The sequence below is a fragment of the Talpa occidentalis genome, unplaced genomic scaffold (assembly GCF_014898055.3).
Source record: "Talpa occidentalis isolate TD23 unplaced genomic scaffold, MPIMG_talOcc4v2.1 talOcc4.18, whole genome shotgun sequence".
NCBI lineage: Eukaryota > Metazoa > Chordata > Mammalia > Eulipotyphla > Talpidae > Talpa > Talpa occidentalis.
Window position 1 is genome coordinate 2564756 of NW_023601851.1, and position 21479 is coordinate 2586234.

At 42.3% G+C, this 21479-nt stretch overlaps 1 protein-coding gene across 1 annotated transcript in view; it reads left to right on the forward strand.

Moving 5' to 3' along the window:
* Positions 1–21479, forward strand: part of LOC119250816 (protein Shroom2-like) — a 548272-nt gene that overhangs the window by 300439 nt on the left and 226354 nt on the right. The window contains 1 exon segment of the mRNA XM_037518413.1: positions 15679–15693. Coding sequence (XP_037374310.1) covers positions 15679–15693 — 15 coding nt within the window.

Consider the following 21479-nt stretch of genomic DNA (forward strand, 5'->3'; position numbering starts at 1 on the left):
CCCCTACAGAGTTTCCAGAAATACATGAATCCCTTAACTATGTAAGTGACCCTAACAGAGATCCCTGTAATTAGCACGTACAGGAAATTTAATAGAACCACAATTTATCATTCATATGTGTTTCTGAGTCAGAATAACATGCTATCTCTGTATCTGCTTCTATCTAGGAGACGGTGATTTGGAATTCAGCTCTTCACATTTAATACAAAGATCCTGATAGGAGAGAATCATTTGCACTTTTTAAGAAACCACCCCTAACATTGTGTAATAGCCTGTAAGCTCTAGGTTAGCACTGGGTGCATTGAAGAGAAACAGTGTGTGAATTACTCCACTTTATAAATTAATCAAGCACTATCAGATTTTCAGGGAGCAGCATTGGCAGTTAATTTCCCTTAATGTAAAGACACATTTGATATTTAAATGCAGCATTGGTTTAGCAATTGAGAAAGATCAGTGCAGTTAGTAGAACGTTAAAGAAACACTAGACTTAGGAATTGGGTCTATGGCCATGTGATTATTCACAAACAAGACCATTATTTTTTTTAAAGATTTATTTATTTATGCATACAAGAACTGAGGTACAGGCCAGAGGTACAGGAGGTAGCCATGTGGGTAGCTCCATGATCAGCTGGGGATCAAATCATGCTGCAGTGGCTGCCAATAGCTTGATAGCACTGTCTTTAACCCCTGCACCACTAGGAGGATCCCAAGACCATTATTTTTAATGGTGCCAGAAAGCTGCTTGGGAAAGTAGCACAGGTATGAAAATGTGGGAATTTTTTCATGACTTTATTATTATCATTGTCATGGGACAGGCTTTTAATCACATTTGCCTGAAGTCAAAGGAAAACAAACTGTATTTCATGTTCCTCAGGCAATCTACTCTGTCACACCCACACCCCAAACCTCAAGCAACCTGAAAGTGAGTGGAGCCTGAAGGAGAACAGGTACTTACTCCTGATGAAGATGTCCTGCTAGGCAAAAAAAAAAAAAAATTCTCTTGAAGTGGGAAAATGTCAGGCTGACTTGTTGATGAGCTGAAGTTGGGACATAGCCTGTAGACTGAAAGATTCAGGGAACAGCTGGAAGCACCCTCAACACCATATGCACCCTGATTCATGCAATCCCAAATGACCGTACCCCTTGCTTGAATCACTAAATACTCTGTAACCTGGTTGCTCAGGATTGGCTTGAGAAGAAGTTATCACTGGATGTCTGGCTCTCATTGGGAAACCCAGACCAAACAGTGCTTTGCTCATCACCTGACAGACTTCTCCCAGTGTAACACAGGCATGTTGATAAGATCCCCTAAACCAAGCAGTGAAAACTGTGATTTTGTTTTTCATCTTGTTAAAGATGAATACCTACAGGCAAGGTGTTGATGTTGGTATAGGCTTGCAGGACAAAAGGATGGTTCAACATCTTAAAATCAATCAATGCAATCCAACACATTGACAAAAAGTTATATAAAAATCATATGATAATGTAAATAGATGCTGAGAAAGCATTCAGCAAAGTACAACACCCATTTATGATAAACACCCATGAAATTCCCGGGATACGAGGAACAGGAACATACCTCAATATCATAAAGGCCATATATGACAAACCAACAACCAGTATCATTCTCAATGGTGAAAAGCTGAAAGCATTTCCATTAAGATATGGAACAAGAAAAGGATGTCCACTCTCACCACTGCTTTACAACATAATGCTAGAAGTACTAACCAGAGCAATAAGATAAGAAAAAATACATATATGGAATCAAAATAGGGAAAGAAGAAGTTAAATTATCACTATTTGAAATGATAAGATAATTTACATAGAAAATACCAAAACTGCACAGAAATAACAATCTTATTAATCAACTACTGTAGTAAAGTGTCAGGATACAAAATCAATGCACAAAAATCAGAAGCTTTCCTCTATACAAACAATGAATCTGAAGAAGAAATCAAGAAAACCATTCATTTTATAATTAAAACAAATACATCAAATACTTGGACCTAAACATAACAACAGAAGTAAAGGAACTATATAAAGAAAATTATAAAACAAGGCTAAAAAATAAAAGAAGACACACAAAAAAATGGAAAGACATCCCCTGCTCATAGATTGGAATAATTAATATCATCAAAACAGCCATACTCCCAAAAGCAAGTTACAGATTCAATGCTATTCTAATAAAAAAATTCAATGACTTCCTTCAAAAGAAATAGAACAAATACTGATGAAATTCATATGGAGCTACCAAAAACCCCAAATAGTCAAAGCTCTCATGAAAAACAAGAGAAGGGAATGGAGAAATCACACTCCCAGACTTCAGACTATACTACAGAGCCACAATAGCCAAACTTTATGGTACTGGAACAGGAACAGACACACAGATCAATGGAACAGAGTAGAAACCCCAGACATAAACCGACAGATTTACGGTCTACTAATCATAGAGGAGCAAAGAATATGCAATGGATCAAAGAAAGTTTGATATATATATGGTGCTGGGAAAACTGGGCTGCTACATGGGAAAAGAATGAAGCTTGACAACATGCACAAAATCAACTCAAATGGATTAAAGTAGACACCAGAACTGAAACTATAAAATATACAGATGGAAATATAGGCAAAACACTACATGACATATATCTCAGTAATATCTTTAAAAGCAGTGATTGTGAAGGAAAAGATAAACAGGTGGGACTACATCCAACTAAAGAGCTTCTGCACAGCAAAATAGACAGTAACCAAAACTAAGAGACAGCCCAATAATTGGGAGAAAATTTGTGCACACAATACTAACGATAAGGGACCGATCACAAAAATCTACAAAATGTTGAGAAGACTCAACAAAAACAAAGTAAATAACCCAGTCAAAATATGGGCAGAAGAGATAAAAAGAATCTCCAAATACGAAATGCAAGTGGCCAACAGGTACATAAAAAATGCTCATCATCACTTGTAATCAGGATAATGCAAATCAAAATTACAATGAGATACCATCTCACACAAGTGAGGATGGCACATATTAAAAAAACTAGCAACGGCAAATGTTGGCAAGGGTGTGAAGAAAAAGGAACACTCCTGCATTGCTGGTGGGAGGGCAAACTGTCCCAACTGCTAAAAATGGAGCTTCCTTATGATCCAGCAATTGCACTCCCAGGGATCTACCCAAGGGACACAAAAAATTAATTCAGATGGACACCTGAACCCCTATATTTACTGAAACACTATTGACAAAAGCTGAGCTATGGTAACAACACAAATGCCCAAAATAGATGACTGGATCAAGAAGATGTGGCACATATACACAATGGAATATTACTCAGCAATCAAAAAAGATAAACTCATGCCATTTGCAGCACATGGATGGAGCTTGAAGTGATCATCCTCAGTAAAATAATATAGCAGGCATGTGGAAAATCCAAATAAGGAATCAGGAAAGAAAACTAATTATAATAAAGTAAAATCAAAATCAACAGACAACTATAAGCCATAGACATTCTGTAGGCGGGGAGAAGGGAGAAGAGTAGGGAGTAGGATCAAAACAAGGGCGGGATGAACACAGGGGGCCATGGTCAGAGTTTGCAGGTAAATGGGCACTGGGAATTTCATGGGGGCTATAATGAAGATGAAAGTATATATATTGCACAAAAATGAAAAAAAAAGATTTAAAATATATATATATATATATATATATATATATATATATATATATAATACATATTTTTTATTTATATAAAAGGTGAATACCTGCAAGCGAGGTGCTAATGCTCATATAGGCTTGCCGGGCACCTCCATTTGGCCCACAACAAAATCCTGTAGAATGCAAGCATTTAAGTGGGGTGACAGATGGCTGACCCTCATTTCCGGATGCATTTGGTGATGGGAATTTGATGGAAATTTAACACCATCACCTAACAATGAGGGTGTTAATACAGTGCTTTTCCGCGGGGGGCTTCAAACACTTGACAAACATTACATAAATTGTGCTTAAATATTATAGAAAACATCTACAGGAAGGAGGGAAGGAGGAAGAATTGGCCCGGTTCTGTGGTTGCAAGTAACAACATTCCTTTGCAGAAATACTGGAGCCTTAAAGAAAGGTAACAGGCAAGAGAGGAGTGACTGGATTTTCCTGCGCTTCAGCATACTTTAGGGGAGGAGTGATAGGAGGAAACAGAGGAGGATAAATCCTCTTGGGGGAAATGAGTGGAAGAGGAGGAGGACCATTAGTTTGCAGCAAGATTACAGACAAAGAGAGAGAACTGGAAGAAGCAGGAGGTGGAGAAAAGAGAAGTGGAAGGAGCAAGACAAGACTGGAGTGGGAAGAGAGAAGACAATGAAGAACAGGAGTCATGGCCTTCCCCACACCCATGACACTCATGATCCCCTCCCCACCTCAGCTAATCCCTGCTGGCTGGCAGGTATGACCTTTGTCCTACCTGAGCAAGATCTGGCATTGCTGATGCTCAGACACCACAGTATAGTGTGCAAAGATGGTGGCAGATCTCAAAATGTGCTGTTGCATGCTGCTGATGGACCCCAACCAGCACACCTCCTCCTGCTGAGGAGAGTGCATTGCTTGGGTGCAGGATTTCCAGTCATGAAGAGGTAAAACCATTCCTACAGGTCCATGTCAATGCTCATGGGAGCTAAAGTGTCAGCTTGGAATGGGAAACACCACCAAGTTACCTCCTTGCCCAAGAACGACCCAGGAAAACAGAGAATGGCTGGGAGGAGGAGTGTGCTTCACCACTGCGGGTGCCCTTCCCCCACAGCTCTCCTGACAGCTTCATGATATTGACAGACACATTCATGCATGTCGCATTATCTAAGGAAAATGAGATTACTAAGACGTTTATTACCTGGAGAAGTGCTTTTTGTCTGGTAAACCAGAAATGGTTCTTGAGAGAGCTGGAGACTGGAATAAGCTGCGGGAACATGGATTTTCTCTGATAAATCAGTATGCATTGATATTCCTGTGACTGCAGGAAATGAATGGATGGAACAGTTTGGAGCTGCTTTATTTCCATGTCCTTCTGTTTGAAGCACAATCGATCTCCTCATGCAGCAATCGGACACAAGAAACTTAACTGAACACCAAAACATTCAGAGCTGAGTAGTTTCTGTGCAAGAATGCCTAACTTGGAAATGAGGCTTCTTAATTAGGTCCTACCTTTGTGAAAGCAATTTTAAATATGTTTATTTCATTTTGGGGATGATTTTCTGTATGTTGCCTGAGGTGGCTTTGTGAGCTCTGGTCAAAGAAATTGTTGGCCTGTTCTTCTGGGTTCTTCCAGGCTGGCAAGTCGTCAAGGAAAGCATCACACAGGTTGGGATGAGAAAAAGTGGAGAAGCTTAACGACAGCCCATCCATCTCTTGTGAAAGGGGGTGAGATCCAGACGACTGAGTAACTGGCCCACGGGTTGTATACCTCATCTCAAGTAGTTCATAAAAAAGAAAAAGGCCTTCTCCTAGAGGGTAACATGCATAGTGAGAGAAGCCAACACACATGAAATGTCACCATCGCGTGGGCCCCTTGGCTCTAGTCAGGAGTTTTTCTTACTGTGTGATTCTCTTGATTAAAGCCCATTTTCATTTTCATTAGTATAAGCAGCACTTAAAGTGAAGTGCTGACTTGCCTAGTGAAGCGGACAGACCATCAGACCATTCACTGTTTATGAATCTCCCTTGCAATCTGTTGGGACAATTTTTATCAGCTGTGTGGCTTTGCCGCTGGGGCCTGGGCAGGTGATCAGTCAACACTTGCACAGGGACGGAAAGAGTGGACAGCAGATGCCCAGCACCCAGAGTGCAGGTCTCCTCCCTGGCTGTCCCTCTGGAGTCTGTGGGGTGAATGAACAGAGAGTCCAATTTCAAAACATTGTGGAACTGTCCCAAGGGGTTGTATTGATTTCAAGGCATGTGATATCTTATATTTTGCATGCCTTGAGCCCACATTCACACTTCCATTGGACTGCTGTCAAATCTGTCGGGTAAGCATCAGAAGTCCTAGGAAGTCATAGGTAAGCAGTGAGAAGCACAACAGTTTCTCTGTATGGACTTGAGTGTTTACTCTGGCAGATGGCTGAAAAACACCCACTTTAGCATCTCAGACAGGAGCAGTGATACCGAGGTTCAGCTTTGGACATACAGGAGACACATCCAATTGGGAGGGAGGAAACATGTTTTCAAAATAACCATTTCTCAAATAAATTTCATATGGTTTCCATGAACATGACTGTTCACAGGCCTCCACACCTGCAGGTGTGGATGTAATTTTGTTTGCTTGTGATATATGATTGCACGAAGATGTTTTCCCAAAACAGCCACCCAAACATAATTTAGAGCCTCCCTGGTTGTGCAAGGGTTAAAGAGAGTGCCATCAAGCTATCACATGCCACTGCAGCATGAGTGAGTCCCCGGCCAGCCTCATGGCTGACCCACATGGCACAGCAGACCTCTCCTGTCAGCCCACTGCTCCCCTCAGTAGTGTGATTCCTTAGGTTGACCTGCTGTGCTCCCCACTTTCTGGTGAATCATCTCACCACCCCCATACCTCTGGCTTGAATCCCAGTTCTTGTATGCATAATTAATTAAGCTTTAAAAAAAGAAATGCAGTTTTACGGGAGGGGGGGCGGACCAACATGGCGGCAAGGAAACGCTACATGTAAGATCTCCCATTAAAAAAAAAGTTAATAGGGAGGAAAAGCGGCAGGTCCCAGTGAGAACTGGGACACGGAGGACAAATAGATGACTCCAGCAAACTACCCGAAGAAGAAAGTTGCCATAAATGAGGACTAGAAGGGAGGAAAGCTCAGAACTCTGCTACCCTACCCCACCCCAAAGTCGGCACTCTCCGACCAACAGAAATGAGGGAAAAAAACAAACAAACAAAAAAACTAAAACAACCAACAAGAACAAACTACACAACAAGCAGGATTGTGAGTGGAAAGGAACTATTTCAGCCACCACATCCCATGAACTGGAGCTGTGGAGAACCCTGCAGGAATCGCCACAGAGGTGAGTGAACTGCTCCAGGTACCATTAGAGAAAAACAAAGACTCCCGGAGACCTACAAACAGCCCCAGGCCAGCCGGTAAGCTTGTGCGGAAAAGAGGCATGCTTGAAAAGCAAATGCAGATTGCGGCTGCCAAAGTGCCCATGCCTGCGACCTAGTTTTGCGGGGAGATGTGTGGGGGCACTCACTGAGGTGAATGTCCCTCACTGAGTAATCAGAAACCTGGTGTCCAGACACGGGAGCTGGGTGCAAAAGGCGCCATTTGTGTGGACACTGAACTGGGCTACAGCCCGCGTCCTGGACCTGAGGGCTTTGGAATTCAGACCCGGGGCACAAAATTTGGGGTGTGGGTTCCCCACAATGGCGGGGCACAAGACAGACAAAGCACCCCAAAGCCATTGAGGTTTTCCCCACCACTCCCACTCTGTATCCCGTCCCACGGGGTGAAAAAAAAAACAGCTCCCCAAGGACACTAGGAGAGATATCTGGCACCACCTAGTGACCAGAAAATAAAATCACCAACACACCGTGGAACAGGGACCTTTCTTGAGTAAAGACTGCTTGAAACCAGCAGAAGTCTCCTGGAGGAGCCAGTGGTGAGCTGGGAAGTTCGCCCACGCCAGGCCCCTTCTGGCCAGCAGTCCGAGCCAAGACGGGGAGCAGGCACCCTCTGCCGGGGCAGACTGGGTGCGCAGAAGACTGCCTGAGACCTGGCGTGCAGGGAGTGCATCCCACATCACCATTTTAGAACAGGGAAATTTCTTCAGTAAAGACTGCCTGAAACAAACAGAAGGCTCCCGGAGGAGACAGAGGTGAGCTGGGAAGTTTGCCCACATCAGGCCCCTTCTGGCCTGCAGCCCTAGCCCAGAGGGGGAGTAGGAACCCACTGCCGGGGTAGACAGGTGCACAGGGAAGCGTGTCCCCGCATCGGCATTTTAGAACAGGAACCTTTCTTCAGCAAAGACTGCTTGAAACCGCCAGATGGCTCCCAGGTGAGCCAGATGGGAGTGCAGAAGTTCACACAAGATGCTGGCCAGTTCCAGTAACACAGTGTCCCCATGCATACAGTAAATTAGAAACAGACAGTAGGGAGTAGAAGAACCACACACAACCTAGCAACTCCTCAGGAAAAAAGCACACCACAAAAAGAAAACCACCACCCAGATTGCAATGACAGTAACTTGGAAGAACTTCTGAGCCTTACAGAAAGAGAATTTAAAATTGCCATGATTAAAAAAATTGACAGAAGTTATAAAGGATAACAGTGATAAGGGAAAAATAATCAACGATCAAAAGAATGAAATTGATTCCCTAAAAAGGGAAGGAAAAGAAATGAAGGAGATCAAAGAATTAATAGAGACACTAAAGAACTCTGAGAAAAGCAATGAAAACAGAATAGATGAAATGTAAGAATGGATAAGTACTTTTGAAGACACAGAAATAAAAAAAAAAAACAACACAGAAATAAAAATGCACAGAAAAGGAAAGTGAAGTATGGAGGAAAAAGACCGAAGAAAGACTTTGGGAACTACCTGACTCCATGAGAAATGGAAATATAAGAGTTATAAGAATCCCAGAAGGAGAGGAGAGAGATGTAGTAAAAGAGAAAATATTCAAGGAGATAATTGAAGAGAACTTCACAAATGTGAAGAAGGAGATGAAAATTGATATACAAGAAGCAAGAATAACATCAAACGTCCATGACAAAAGGAAAAATATGGCAAGACCAATAATAGTAAAGCTCCCAAGAATCCAGGACAAGGAAAAAATAATGAAGCTGACAAAAGGGAAGAAACAGATAACATTCAAAGGAAAACCAATTAGGCTGCCATCAGACTGCACTGAAGAAACACTACAGGCAAGGAGAGAGTGGAGGGACATAGTCAACAGACTCTAAGAAAACAGATGCCAACCAAGAATACTCTATACCGCAAAGCTCTCCTTCCTCTATGAAGAATGACCAAGGACCTTCACAGACAAACAGATACACTGGAATTCCATTATGACTAAACCCCCACTCCAAAAAATACTAAAAGGAGTCCCAAAGCCAGAACCTCAGAGGGACGAATAACAATGAAAGAAAACAAAAAAAAGTTATTAAAAGAATAAATAAATAAAACCAAAGGAAAGACAAACACAATGGCAAATACAGATCCTAACATTTCAAATTTAACTCTAATGTAAATGGACTAAAATCTTCAATAAAAAGACACAGAGTCGCAGGCTGCATTAAGAAACAAAACCCAACCTTTTGCTGTCTCCAGAAAACACATTTAGCTACAAAAGATAAAAATAGACTCAAAGTTACAGGATGGAAAACAATCCTACAAGCAAAAATGGACCAAAAAACAAAGCAGTTACAGCTATACTTATAACAGAAAAAACAGATTTCAAACTCAAAAAAATAAAAAGAGACCCCAATGGTCACTACATTATGAACAAGGAGACAATGCTTCAAGAAGAAATAACATTCATTAACATATATTCACCAAATGAAGGAGCACCAAAATATATCAGACAACTATTGTCATCTCTGAAAACAGACATCAGAGAAAACACATACGTAGTGGGAGACTTCAACACACCACTATCAACAATGGATAGATCAATGAGATAAAAAATAATTAAAGACACTAGAGCTCTAAATAAGGACCTAGAGAGCTTGTGGTTAACAGGCATCTATAGAACACTAAACCCCCCAAAAAAATTGGAGTACACATTTTTCTCAAGCACACTTGGATCATTCTCCAGGATTGATCACATATTGGGACACAAGACAAACATCAACAGGATAACAAGATTGAAATCATACCAACCATCTTATCTGACCATGAAGGTATCAAACTAGAAATAAACCATAAAACTAAGGGAAGGAACTCTCCTATCTCATGGAGATTGAAAACCACACTACTGGAAGACCACTGGACTAATGAGATCAAAGAAAAAATTAAAAAATTCTGTGAACTGAATGACAAGGAGGACACCGATTTCCTTAATATATCGATGCAGCAAAAGCAGTAATAAGAGGAAATTATAGAGCAATAGAGACTCACATCAAGAAACAAGAAAGAACTCAAAGAATCAACCTAATCTCAAAGCACAAAGATCTAGAAAAAAAAAACAACAACAACAACAAAAAAAAAAAAACAGCAGAAGAAAAGAAATAATAAAAACCAAAGCAGAAATATATGAAATTGAAACTAAAAAAAAAAATCCAAAAAAATCAATGAAACCAACAGCTGGTTCTTCGAAAAAATCAATAAAATAGACAAACCCCTAGCCAGGCTCACAAAGGAAAAAAGGGAGAAAGCACAAATTAACAGGATCATAAATGAAAGAGGAGAAATCACAATGGACACAGCAGAAATCAAAAAAATAATCAGTAACTACTATGAACAGTTATATGGAAACAAGTTCAACAATCTAGAGGAGATGGACAAATTCCTACAATGCTACAATCACCCAAAGCTAGATAAAGAAGAGATAGAACACCTAAACAGACCAATTACAAGCAACAAAATTGAAATGGTAATCAAAAACCTCCCCAAAAACAAAAGCCCAGGACCTGATGGATTTACAAATGAATTCTACCAAACATTCAGAGACGAATTAGTGCCTATCCTTCACAAACTCTTCCAAAAATTGAGAAGGAAGGTATAATACCTAACATGTTGTATGAAGCCAACAATACACTAATACCAAAACCGAACAAGGTCAACACAAAAAAGGAAAACTACAAGCCAATCTCCCTAATGAACACTGATGCAAAAATTGTCAACAAAATTTTAGCTATCATAATCCAACAATGTATCCATAAGATAATTTACCACGACCAGGTAGGATTCATGCCAGGGACACAAGGATGGTTCAACATCCGATTATCAATCAACATTATCCAACACATCAACAAAAAGAAATATAAAAACGATATGATAATATCAATTGAAGCTGAGAAAGCTTTTGACAAAGTGCAACACCCATTCATGATAAAAGCCCTTGAAATTCTTGGGACACAAAGAACATACCTCAACATCATAAAGGCCATATATGACAAGCCATCAGCCAGAATCATTCTCAACGGTGAAAAGCTGAAAGCATTTCCATTAAGATCTGGAACAAGACAAGGATGTCCACTCTCACCACTGCTTTTCAATATAATATTGGAAGTCCTGGCCAGAGCAATAAGACAAGAGAAAGACATACACGAATCCAATAGGAAAAAAAAAAAAGTCAAACTATCATTATTTGCAGAAGATATGATAATATACATAGAGAACCCCAAAAACTCCACAGAAAAACTGATTCAACTCATCAATCAGTTCAGTAAACTGGCAGGATACAAAATCAACACGCAAAAATCAGTAGCCTTTCTATACACAAACAATAAATCTGAAGAAGAAGAAATAAAAAAATCCCTTCTATTTTTGAAACAAAAAAAAATCAAATACTTGGTAATAAATCTAACAAAAGAGGTAAAGGACCTATACAAATAAAACTATAAAACACTGTTAAAAGAAATAGAAGTAGACACAAAGAAATGGAAAGACATCCCCTGCTCATGGATTGGAAGAATAAACATTATTAAAATGGCCATCCTACCCAAAGCAATATACAGATTCAATGCTATTCCAATCAAAATTTCAATGTCATTCTTCAAAGAAATAGAACAATTATTGATGAAATTCATATGGAATCACCAAAAACCCCGAATAGCCAAAGCTCTCCTGAAACAAAAAGAAGGGAATGGAGACATCACACTCCCAGATTTCAGGCTATGCTACAAAGCCATAATCATCAAAACTGCATGGTATTGGAACAAGAACAGACATACAGACCAATGGAATCGAATAGAAAATCCAGAAATAAAACCACAGATTTATGATCAACTAATCTTTGACAAAGGAGCAAAGACTATGCATTGAGCAAATAAAGTTTGTTCAATAAACGGTGCTGGGAAAACTGGGTTGCTACATGCAAAAGAATGAAGCTTGACCACTACCTCACACCATACACAAAAATCAACTCAAAATAGAGTAAAGAACTAGACATAAGACCTGAAACCATAAAATACATAGAATGAAATATAGGCGAATCAGACATATCACCCAAAGCAGTGATAGTGAAGGCAAAGATAAACAGCTGGGACTACATCAAATTCATTGCTTCTGCAAAGCAAAAGAGACAATAACAAAAATAAAGAGTAACCCCAGCAGACTGGACAGAGAGAGGGAGCAGAGTCCCAGCTGGCTGCGGCACCTAAGGGCCCTCCCCACCCGCTGCTAGACCAGCAGTGCTCCAGCCAAATGCTCAGCTGCAACCTGAGGAGCTCTACGTTGTGGGGTCTGGGCAATCCACCCCATCACACACACAAACTTGCGTCCTCAGGCCAGTATTCGACATGGCCACACACACCAGCAGACCCACAGCCACACACACCCACATCACACAACACCCTCAGGCCCATGCGTGCACCCAGCTACTGCCCACCCTGGAAGCCAGACCCACAGCGGCTCAGGATAACCAAGCCACTTCCAGGGACCTGCCTGTCTCCCACCCTGAGGTGACTGCACAGGCAGCGTTCCCAACTGACTTGCTCTTCTTTCTCCTCACCACCTCTTGGGCCCCTTCCAAGCACATGCAGAGACAGAAGCACTTGTGAGCTTGCTTATGTATGTCCCTCTCAGCAGCACTTCCAGAGATGTGCGCCACACCTGCCCTTTACTCTCACTGACAATCCTTCCCTCCCTTGTGTCTGTGCCAGGTGTAAAAGCCAGCTGACTTATCCCGCCAGCGATGCCACTTGGGCACACCTCCGAAGTCTGGTTTGACTTGGTCCTTGGTGGCCTCATGTGAGTCTCTGGAGGGCCTGGCCTGCAGAGCAAGCACAATGCACTCGGGCGCACACTCACAGAAGTGGTACAAATTTCTTCAAAAATCATGTAGGGAGAGGAAACATAATTTCTCCTGAACCCTTCTGAGTTCTTGGCTGAGATCCCTGTAATAAAATGCAAATTAACAAGATAATAACAAGTGTGTGGCTTACAACTCAGTTTCTTCAACAAAGTAAACTTATCAGAAATGCCAGGTTAAAGAAAGGTGGTTTTAAAGTTTGCAGAATTTGTTCGCTAGAGTCCTTTGGTCCCTTCTACAGGCTGACTTGTCCTTTCTGGAATGATTGGAGGAAGGATGTTTTGAAATGTTTGTTTTCGTTTTAGTCAAAAGTAGTAGAGCATATAATTCTTCCTGGGGTTAGCGCTTCTCAGTTGCCCTTAGTTCAAAGGTTTATGCCAGACTATTAAATTTGGGGGTGACATAATCACCTGAATTTATTTTTTTCAAAGATTTATTTATTTATTCATACAAGCACTGGGTACAGTCAGAAGCGCGGGAGGGTGAGAGAATTCACCAGAGCCAGAACGGGGAGCAGAGCAGGCAGAAGGACTGAAGTACACTGCTGAGGGGAGCAGCGGGCGGCAGGAGAGGTCTGCGGGCCATGTGGGACCCTCCTCTGGCGGCCAGGGGGCAGCCAATAATGGAACTAGCGCCACAGAGGCTGCGGGGAGCTTCGCAATCCAGTGCTCAACTGCTGCACCACCAGGGAGGCCCATCACCTGAATTTATTTTGACTGCGAGTATGACATTAGGTTTTATTTTATTTTTTTTAAAGATTTATTTATTTATTTATTTATTTGTTTGTTTATTTATTTATTTATTTATTTATTTATTTTATACAAGCACTGGGTACAGTCAGAAGCGTGGGAGGGTGAGAGAATTCACCAGAGCCAGAGCGGGGAGCAGAGCAGGCAGAAGGACCGAAGTACACTGCTGAGGGGAGCAGCGTGCGGCAGGAGAGGTCTGCGCGCCATGTGGGACCCTCCTCTGGTGGCCGGGGAGCAGCCGGGGATCGAACCGGCGATTCAGAGGCTGCGGGCAGCTTCGCAACCCAGCACTCAACCGCTGCACCACCGGAGAGGCCCGACATTAGGTTTTAAATTGGATAGTAAATTAAAAAATAAAATTTATTTTGAACACAAATGAAAAATTCTAAATAAAATATTGATAGTTTATACAGGTGTAGTTCCTAAGAATAATAAATTACCCACATCCTTGCCAACATTTATTGTTGCTAGTTTCTTTTTCTATTATGTGCCATTCTCAGTAGTGTAAGATGGTTTCTCATTGTAGTTTTGATTTGCATTTCCCTGATTACAAGTGATATTGAACTTTTTTTTTCACATACCTGTTGGCTATTTGTATTTCCTCTTCAGAGATGTTCCTTTTTAGCTCTTCTGCTCATTTTTTGACTGGACTATTTACTTTGTTTTTGTTGAGTCTCATCAGCTCTTTGTAGATTTTTGTGATCAGCCCTTTATCACTAGTGTTGTATGCCCAAGAAGATATGGTATATACACACAGTGGACTATTACTCAGCAATCAAAAAAGATAAACTCATACAAGTTGCAGCAACATGGATGGAGGTGGAAGGGATCATGCTTAGCAAAATAAGCCAGAAAGAAAGAGAAAGATACTGGATGTTCTCACTCATAGCAGGAATTTAGAAAACCTCAAATTTCCCATAGAAAACCTAAGGGAGCAAGAAGAAGACTAATTGCAATAAAGTAAAAATAAAAATCAACAAGCAACTACAGAACAGAGACATACTGTTGTAGGGGGCTGTGGGAAGAGAAATGGGATTAGGGTCAGAATAAGGGGGGGAGTGGGAATTGTATGGGGAATATAACCAAAATGAAAATGCATACATGGTACAAAAGTGAAAAATGATGTAAGAATAATATAAAATAAAATAATTAAATAAGAATAATAAATGATAATGAAGTAAAAATATTCACAAGTGAAAAAAATAATTTTCCAGATTTATATCAACATAACTGTAAATAATAAAACTTAAAAAAGAAAAGTCCAAGTAAGTTAGTCCTTACAATATAATTCTAAGTGGAATGGGTGAAGAAAGTGCTTAAATATATAAATAGTATTAGCCAAAAATGTCAATGATCAATCTAATTACAATGCTGGAAAATGGATATTTTGGTTAGGTGTAGAACTAAAACATCAGTTTCATCACCCTTATTAAACTGTTCAGTTTAGATAATAAAACAAAGTGAAGATGGCAAAGTTTGTTTTAATATTAGAATATGAGACAAAATCATCTATTTTCAGAGTTGTTAATCTGAACTACTACTAGCAAAATTTTTCCAGATATATTATAATCAGCATGTTAAGTATACAAATCAATGGGTTGTTTTCTTAGGAAATAATAGAGAAATCAACAGATAATACTTGAAAATAAGTTATTACAGAATAAATAAAAAGAAGTTTAGCACTTATATACAGAAATTTATACAACTGCAAAGAATACAAAGCTTGGATATCTTATGCAAATATAACACACTGTTCTGGATTTTAATTAAAACATAAATACATACAGTTTAGAACATTATAGGAAAAATACTGTGAGTGGAGAAAGGAGGAAACAATCCTTATATTCCAATAATAAAAAGGATATTGTGCTAAATTTTGTGCAGTGATTTGTTTTTGTGTGTGCACAGTAATTTATCAGAAATTGAAAATCAACATAAAATTCCAGTTTATAAAAATAGATAATATTGGTGACATGAATAAAAATAGTAAATAATAGAGATTACTGATAGAGGTATGCATATACACACACATACCAGGCAAACACATTAAGTACTGCACACATAATACATACATTTGTAATCAGTGAGAAACAAACTGATTGTGCTTACAGGGCAACCCCAATATAAAACAGGTTGCCTGACTGTGGGCCAACCCATGTGCTTAAAAGGGACTTACACTACAGGCACACACAAAATGTTAACAAAAGGTTTACTTATAAGGGAAAGGGAAATGTGGAAATGTACAACTCAGGGAGAAAGGAGGGAGAGAAAGTTTTAAATGTGTCCTACCTGATCCACTGACCTGGAATCCCAAAAGACCCGCAGAGACCAAACATGCCTGGTGGAGAGCACAAGCCAAGTGTGCCCTGACCCCACTAACACATTGCTGGTTTTTATGTACAAACTGAGGAAATGGCTGCTTAACTCCGCCATTAAGTCCTCACAACTTCCCTTTGGGGATCATGGGATTAGTAGTTTCCAGTGTCTTGATGGAATGGATGTCTTGTGGCATCCACAAAGCCTATATGGAATTTGATCAGGACATCCTTTACCCCTAACAGTACTACTTTCTTTAATAAGTCACCTTTCAGGCCTTCCCAGTGACACAGCAGTTGAGTACTGGACTGTGAAGCTGCCCACAGCCTCTGCAGCACTGGTCCCTGGCCACCAGTAGAGTCCCACATGGCGCTACAGACCTCTCCTGCCTGACACCCACTGCTCCCCTCAGCAGTGCACTTCGGTCCTTCTGCCTGTTCTGATCCCTGCTCTGGCTCTGGTGAATTATCTCACCCTCCTGCGCTTCTGACTATACACAGTGCTTGCATAAAATAAATAAATCTAAAAAAAAAAGGGATCTTTCATTGGTGAATATGTAGCCTAATTTGAAAAATGCATTTCCATATCTAAACACTTTTACACACAAATTTCAAATGAATTAAATAATGAGGGGAAAAATGCTTTTGGAAGAAAAACTAAGCAGGTAAGTGTGTTGATTCTGGAGCCACTATATTGATGGACTTTAAAAACAAAACAAAATACTATCCTTATTTTAAGTCATTTTGTTTTGGTTAGAGAGCGTTTCACTGAACATCTGCCTCTCAGAGGCACCAGGCCCAGACATTTAATACCTAAGATTAAGAGCCGACAAACAGTAAATTTCATGTTTGAAAACTTCCATATAATTTTCATTGTGTTCTCATAGGTCTCAGCTATGCGATTTGTGCATTCAGCACGAAATAGTGCAAAAATAGAAAAGTAATAGGTAGGGGATGCTAACAAAACATTTGTGAGTCAGTCCCTGAAAAGAAACAAAACCTAGGGCCTCCCCTGGTGGCACAGGGGTGAGCACTGGGCTGAGAAGCTGCCCGCAGCCTCTGCAGTGCCAGTTCAATCCCTGGCTGCCTGAGAGGGTCCCGCATGGTGTGCAGACCTCTTCTACCACATCTGCTGCTCCCCTCAGCAGTGTATTTCGTCAGTCTGCCTGTACTGCTCCCTATTCTGGCTCTGGTGAATTTTGTCACCCTCCTGAACTGGACCCAGTGCTTGTATTAATAAGTAAATCAATATTTGGGGAAAAATATAAACAAAACACAACAGCAGTCACAATCTAGTACTTGATCCAGTGAAGACAAGATTGAATGCTCACATCAAATGCACTACATCAGGAGAAGCATTGTGAGTAAAAGGATGAGGAATTGAAAACAGAGAAATCCATAGCTGGATGCTGACAAGTTAAGAAATATCCTAAAACAGCTCTCAGAGGCTGCACGATATTCCCTGAACATGGTGAGTGTGGGGCCAGGTGCTGAGGGAAGTGCTGGCACAGAGCAAACAATATCAGCCAGTTTTGTGGCAGTGTGTGTGGGGAGCTTGGTGCATGATACAAGACCAAAGTGGCCCTGCTCTTCAAGAAGAGGATTATAAGGTGCTATCCACTCATAAAGACAGCGCTACCACATGTTGCTTCTCATTTGTAACACGAAAAAAAGCATAATGAGGGCTGTATGGATGCTTTTGGAAGGATTTCTAGCTAAGACAATGGATACTCACTGAAAACCATTGGAAAGATGGAAGCCACGATTTGGTTTGCTTACTCTGAGATATTTCAATCATTGGTTGATTTTTCCCTGCACTGATCAGCCATCAACTGTTTTGCCCTGGAATTCATCTTCCCTCAACTATTAAGCAAGTGTCTGCCTCCGCCATGAGCCCTTTCCCCTGGGTCGGCGGGTCCCTGCCTGTGTCTGGCATCCCCTGCTTGTCTCTGCGCCCACTTTCCGGACGGAGCAGTCCTCCACTGGTTATACAAGGGCAGATTGGTGATCGGCTAGTTTTTTGTAGACGGGTTCCTTCAGGACAGTTTTTCCCTTAAGCGGCCCTGGGCGTGGCCCCTGTTCCCTGTTCTGTCAGGGTGTTTTGTCTGGGACTACTCGCTCATTGGCTGTTTTTCTCTGCATTGACTGTCCATCGGTTAAGTCTTGAATGGGTTTGGGGCGTAACGGACGCTTTCGACCCAGGATTGTCGGTCATTTGATGTTCTTGCCCTTAGACACACACAGTCATCTACTATTTACGCCCGGTAAGGTGGGTCACCCATCAGTCATACCTGCACTGATCAGTCGTCCTGTAGGCGAGGCTGGTAGCATCAGTCATCCATGCGTTGGGCCTGGACTGGTCAGTCACTCACTAGTTGGGCCTGGGCTAGTTCTGCATCTACCATTGATGGTTTCACTGATTGGCCATGGACTCTGAGCCGTGTGACTCAGTCATGCACTCGGTAAACCTGGGCCCGTTGGCCACTGTGTCTGGATGCTTGGTCCGCGTTCCCGTTGCCTGGACGGGCTCGTTCTCGGGCTTCTTTTCCCGAGGCTGCATCCAACTGGAACCCTTTCCTTGGGCTGTCAGAGTGTCCTTATCTGCAAAGACATGCTCAAGGAATGCTTTTGTCTGCACTGACTCAGGCACAGGCTGCCATAGCCTGGTTGCTGAGTTGTTGACCCAGGAAGCTTGGTCATGGGCTTTTCTTTTCTGTGAACAGACTGTCATGTGCTAGATGGGCCCGGCCTGGGGTCAGCAAGCCTTTATGCCTCGTGGTGTCAGTCATCAACTAGTTGTGCCTGGGTTGATCTGTCAGCAACTTGCTATGTCTTGTGACATCAGTCATCAACTACTGCCTGGGTTGATCTGTCAGCAACTTGCTATGCCTTATGACATCACTCATCAACTACTTCTGCCTGGGTTGATCTGTCAGCAACTAGTTCTGCCTTGTCGCATCAGTCATCAACTAGTTGTGCCTGGTTTGATCTGTCAGCAACTAGTTTTGCCTTGTGTTATGAGTCCTCAACTGGTACCAGGGCTGATTCAGTAATTACTTATGCCTTGGGACATCAGTCCTGGCCTCCTTGGTGCTCGGTAGATCTGTCAGCAGCTAGGTATGCCTTGTGATCGCAAGCCTCAACTAGTGGTACCTGGGTTGATCTATCAGTAACATGTTTTGCCTTGGACATCATTGACTTGTTGGGGCTCTGTCAGCAAGGACTTGTGACTACTTGTGCCTGGGTTGATCTGTGAGCAACTATTTATGCCTTGTGGTGTATGAGTCCTCAACTGGTAGCAGGGCTAATTCAGCAACTAGTTATGCCTTGCAACGTCAGGCCTGGCCTCCTTGGTGCTCGGTAGATCTGTCAGCAGCTAGGTATGCCTTGCGATCACAAGCCTCAACTAGTGGTACCTGGGTTGATCTGTCAGCAGCTAACTATGCCTTGCGATATCAGTCATCAAAGGGTGGTGCCTGGTAACCCACTGGTAGGGCCAGGGCTGAGCGGTCCTTGTCTGGTCCTGGCGGCTGTGATTGTCCTGGACTGACTGGCCCTGGGCTGCCTGCGTTCGAGGCAATTCCCCGAGCCCTCGCTCTTTGCCAGTTTGCAGGGCGAGGGGCCCCTCGCCTGCTGGGCTTCTCAGCAGCGGTGCCCTGGCCTGCCTGCTTCTCAGGCTGCTTGCCTCCTGCGCGGCTTGCCCCCGGCTGGCGGGGCTGCTGTTATCTTCCCGGGAGTTGGGGGGCGCTGGCCCATCTCCTGGGCTGGCTGGGTCAGCGGCCGGGGCTCTGGTGAGCGCTGGGCTTCCGCTGGCGCGTATTCCCAGCAGGGGGTCGCCCAGGATGTGAGAATCTATGCGAGGCCCCGTACTCGGTTGCCATCCTTGCCATCAGCTGGGCTGGGCTGAGCTTGTGGCGTTTTGGTTGTCCCGGGAGAACTATTTAAATTACACTGGCCGTGTGGTGACGGGTCAAGCGGGACTTGGTGGAGGGGATTTTGCAGGGGCTCTACCTGAGAGGAGACACAAACATGGCACAGAAATGAACGTCGATGTAAAATATAACAAAGATTTTTTTTTTTTTTTTTTAAACACGCTATACTGAGCAATGTGTTTCTCTCTGTAACCTCATTTTGGGTTACAGCCCAAAAACCTCCAACCCAGTTTGTAGCAAAACCCATCTCTATAAACTTACTATGCTCTTGGCAAGGTGGTCGACTGTGGGAAACAATTTAAAGTGAAAAGGAATCTTTGTGTGAGATGATCTAAAAGAGTAGACAGCACAGCTGAAATGATAGAACATGATCTTCTAGCTGTCCCCTATCTTGTTACCTGAACTTTCTTTGGGAAAAAAAGTGACGCAAATATCGCAGATGCTTCACGAGATTTGGGTGTCTGCCATTTTCCCTTCTCATCAATAATCAGGGTGGTGCTGTATTATTTTTCCTCCAGGTCAGTATTACTTTGATGCTAATAACTAAGAGAGACAAAACACAAAAAAGGAACCTAGAAAACAATTTCCCTTATGAACATAGATGTGCAGAGCCTCAAAATTTAAGCAAACGAAATCCAGCAAGAAACACGTACATACATCCAAATACACACAACATAAACCAAAATCACTTTCATTAAGAAAACAAAAAGACAAAAGATATTATTTCTAGGGTTAAGCAATTGAATACCATTGATTTAATAGAATAAAAGCTTTTCAAAAAGGGGAGAGGGTGGAATCTCTATAGAAAGAATGTAAGATGTGTGCTGTGCTTAAAAGATGGTATTTTGTGTGGCCTATGGCTGCCATTTGCTTTACTCATACCTGTGATGCCAGATCCACGGTGTGTGTTGATGTCTAAAGAGATCCGGTGCAGGCACTGCACAAGCACACACCTGGCTTCACACACAAGCCTGCCTTTACCCCAGCACTGGGCACACTCGTGTGTCCCAGCTGGCTTTTTCTATAGAGGCTTGGAGAGACAAGCTGTTTCTGGGAGCTAGTAGATGTCCCTAGCTGTCTGAAAACTCTAGGTAGCTTTTCACTTTTGAGAAAAAATATTTGCAAACACCTGTGAGTTGATCCCTTCCAGTTCACAGAAGGTTTTCACAGGTGCATTGCGGGCCTCGCCCTATGGGGCCTATGATGATTAAGCTGGGGCTTCGGTGACTGGTCCCCCGTTGGTTTGTGGCTTGTGCCTGCAGGTGGCTGGCTCCTGGCTACCAGCTCATACTGCCTCTGCTTCAGAGGTCCTGCAGTGAACCTGGTTCAGGTGCCAGATGCCAGCACAAGTCTCTCCTTTCCTCCCTGTTGCACCTGTGTGCAGAGCAGGCAGGGAGAGGCATAGAAGTGTGAACATCTGGACAGTGGGGAGCAAAGACTGCTTCTCCTGCTGGAAGGATGGGGCTCCCCACCTGATGGAGGTGACTTGCAGGTGGCCAAACCTTTCACAAATCTAGGAGTTTGGATTAAATGATTCCAAGGTCCCTCTTG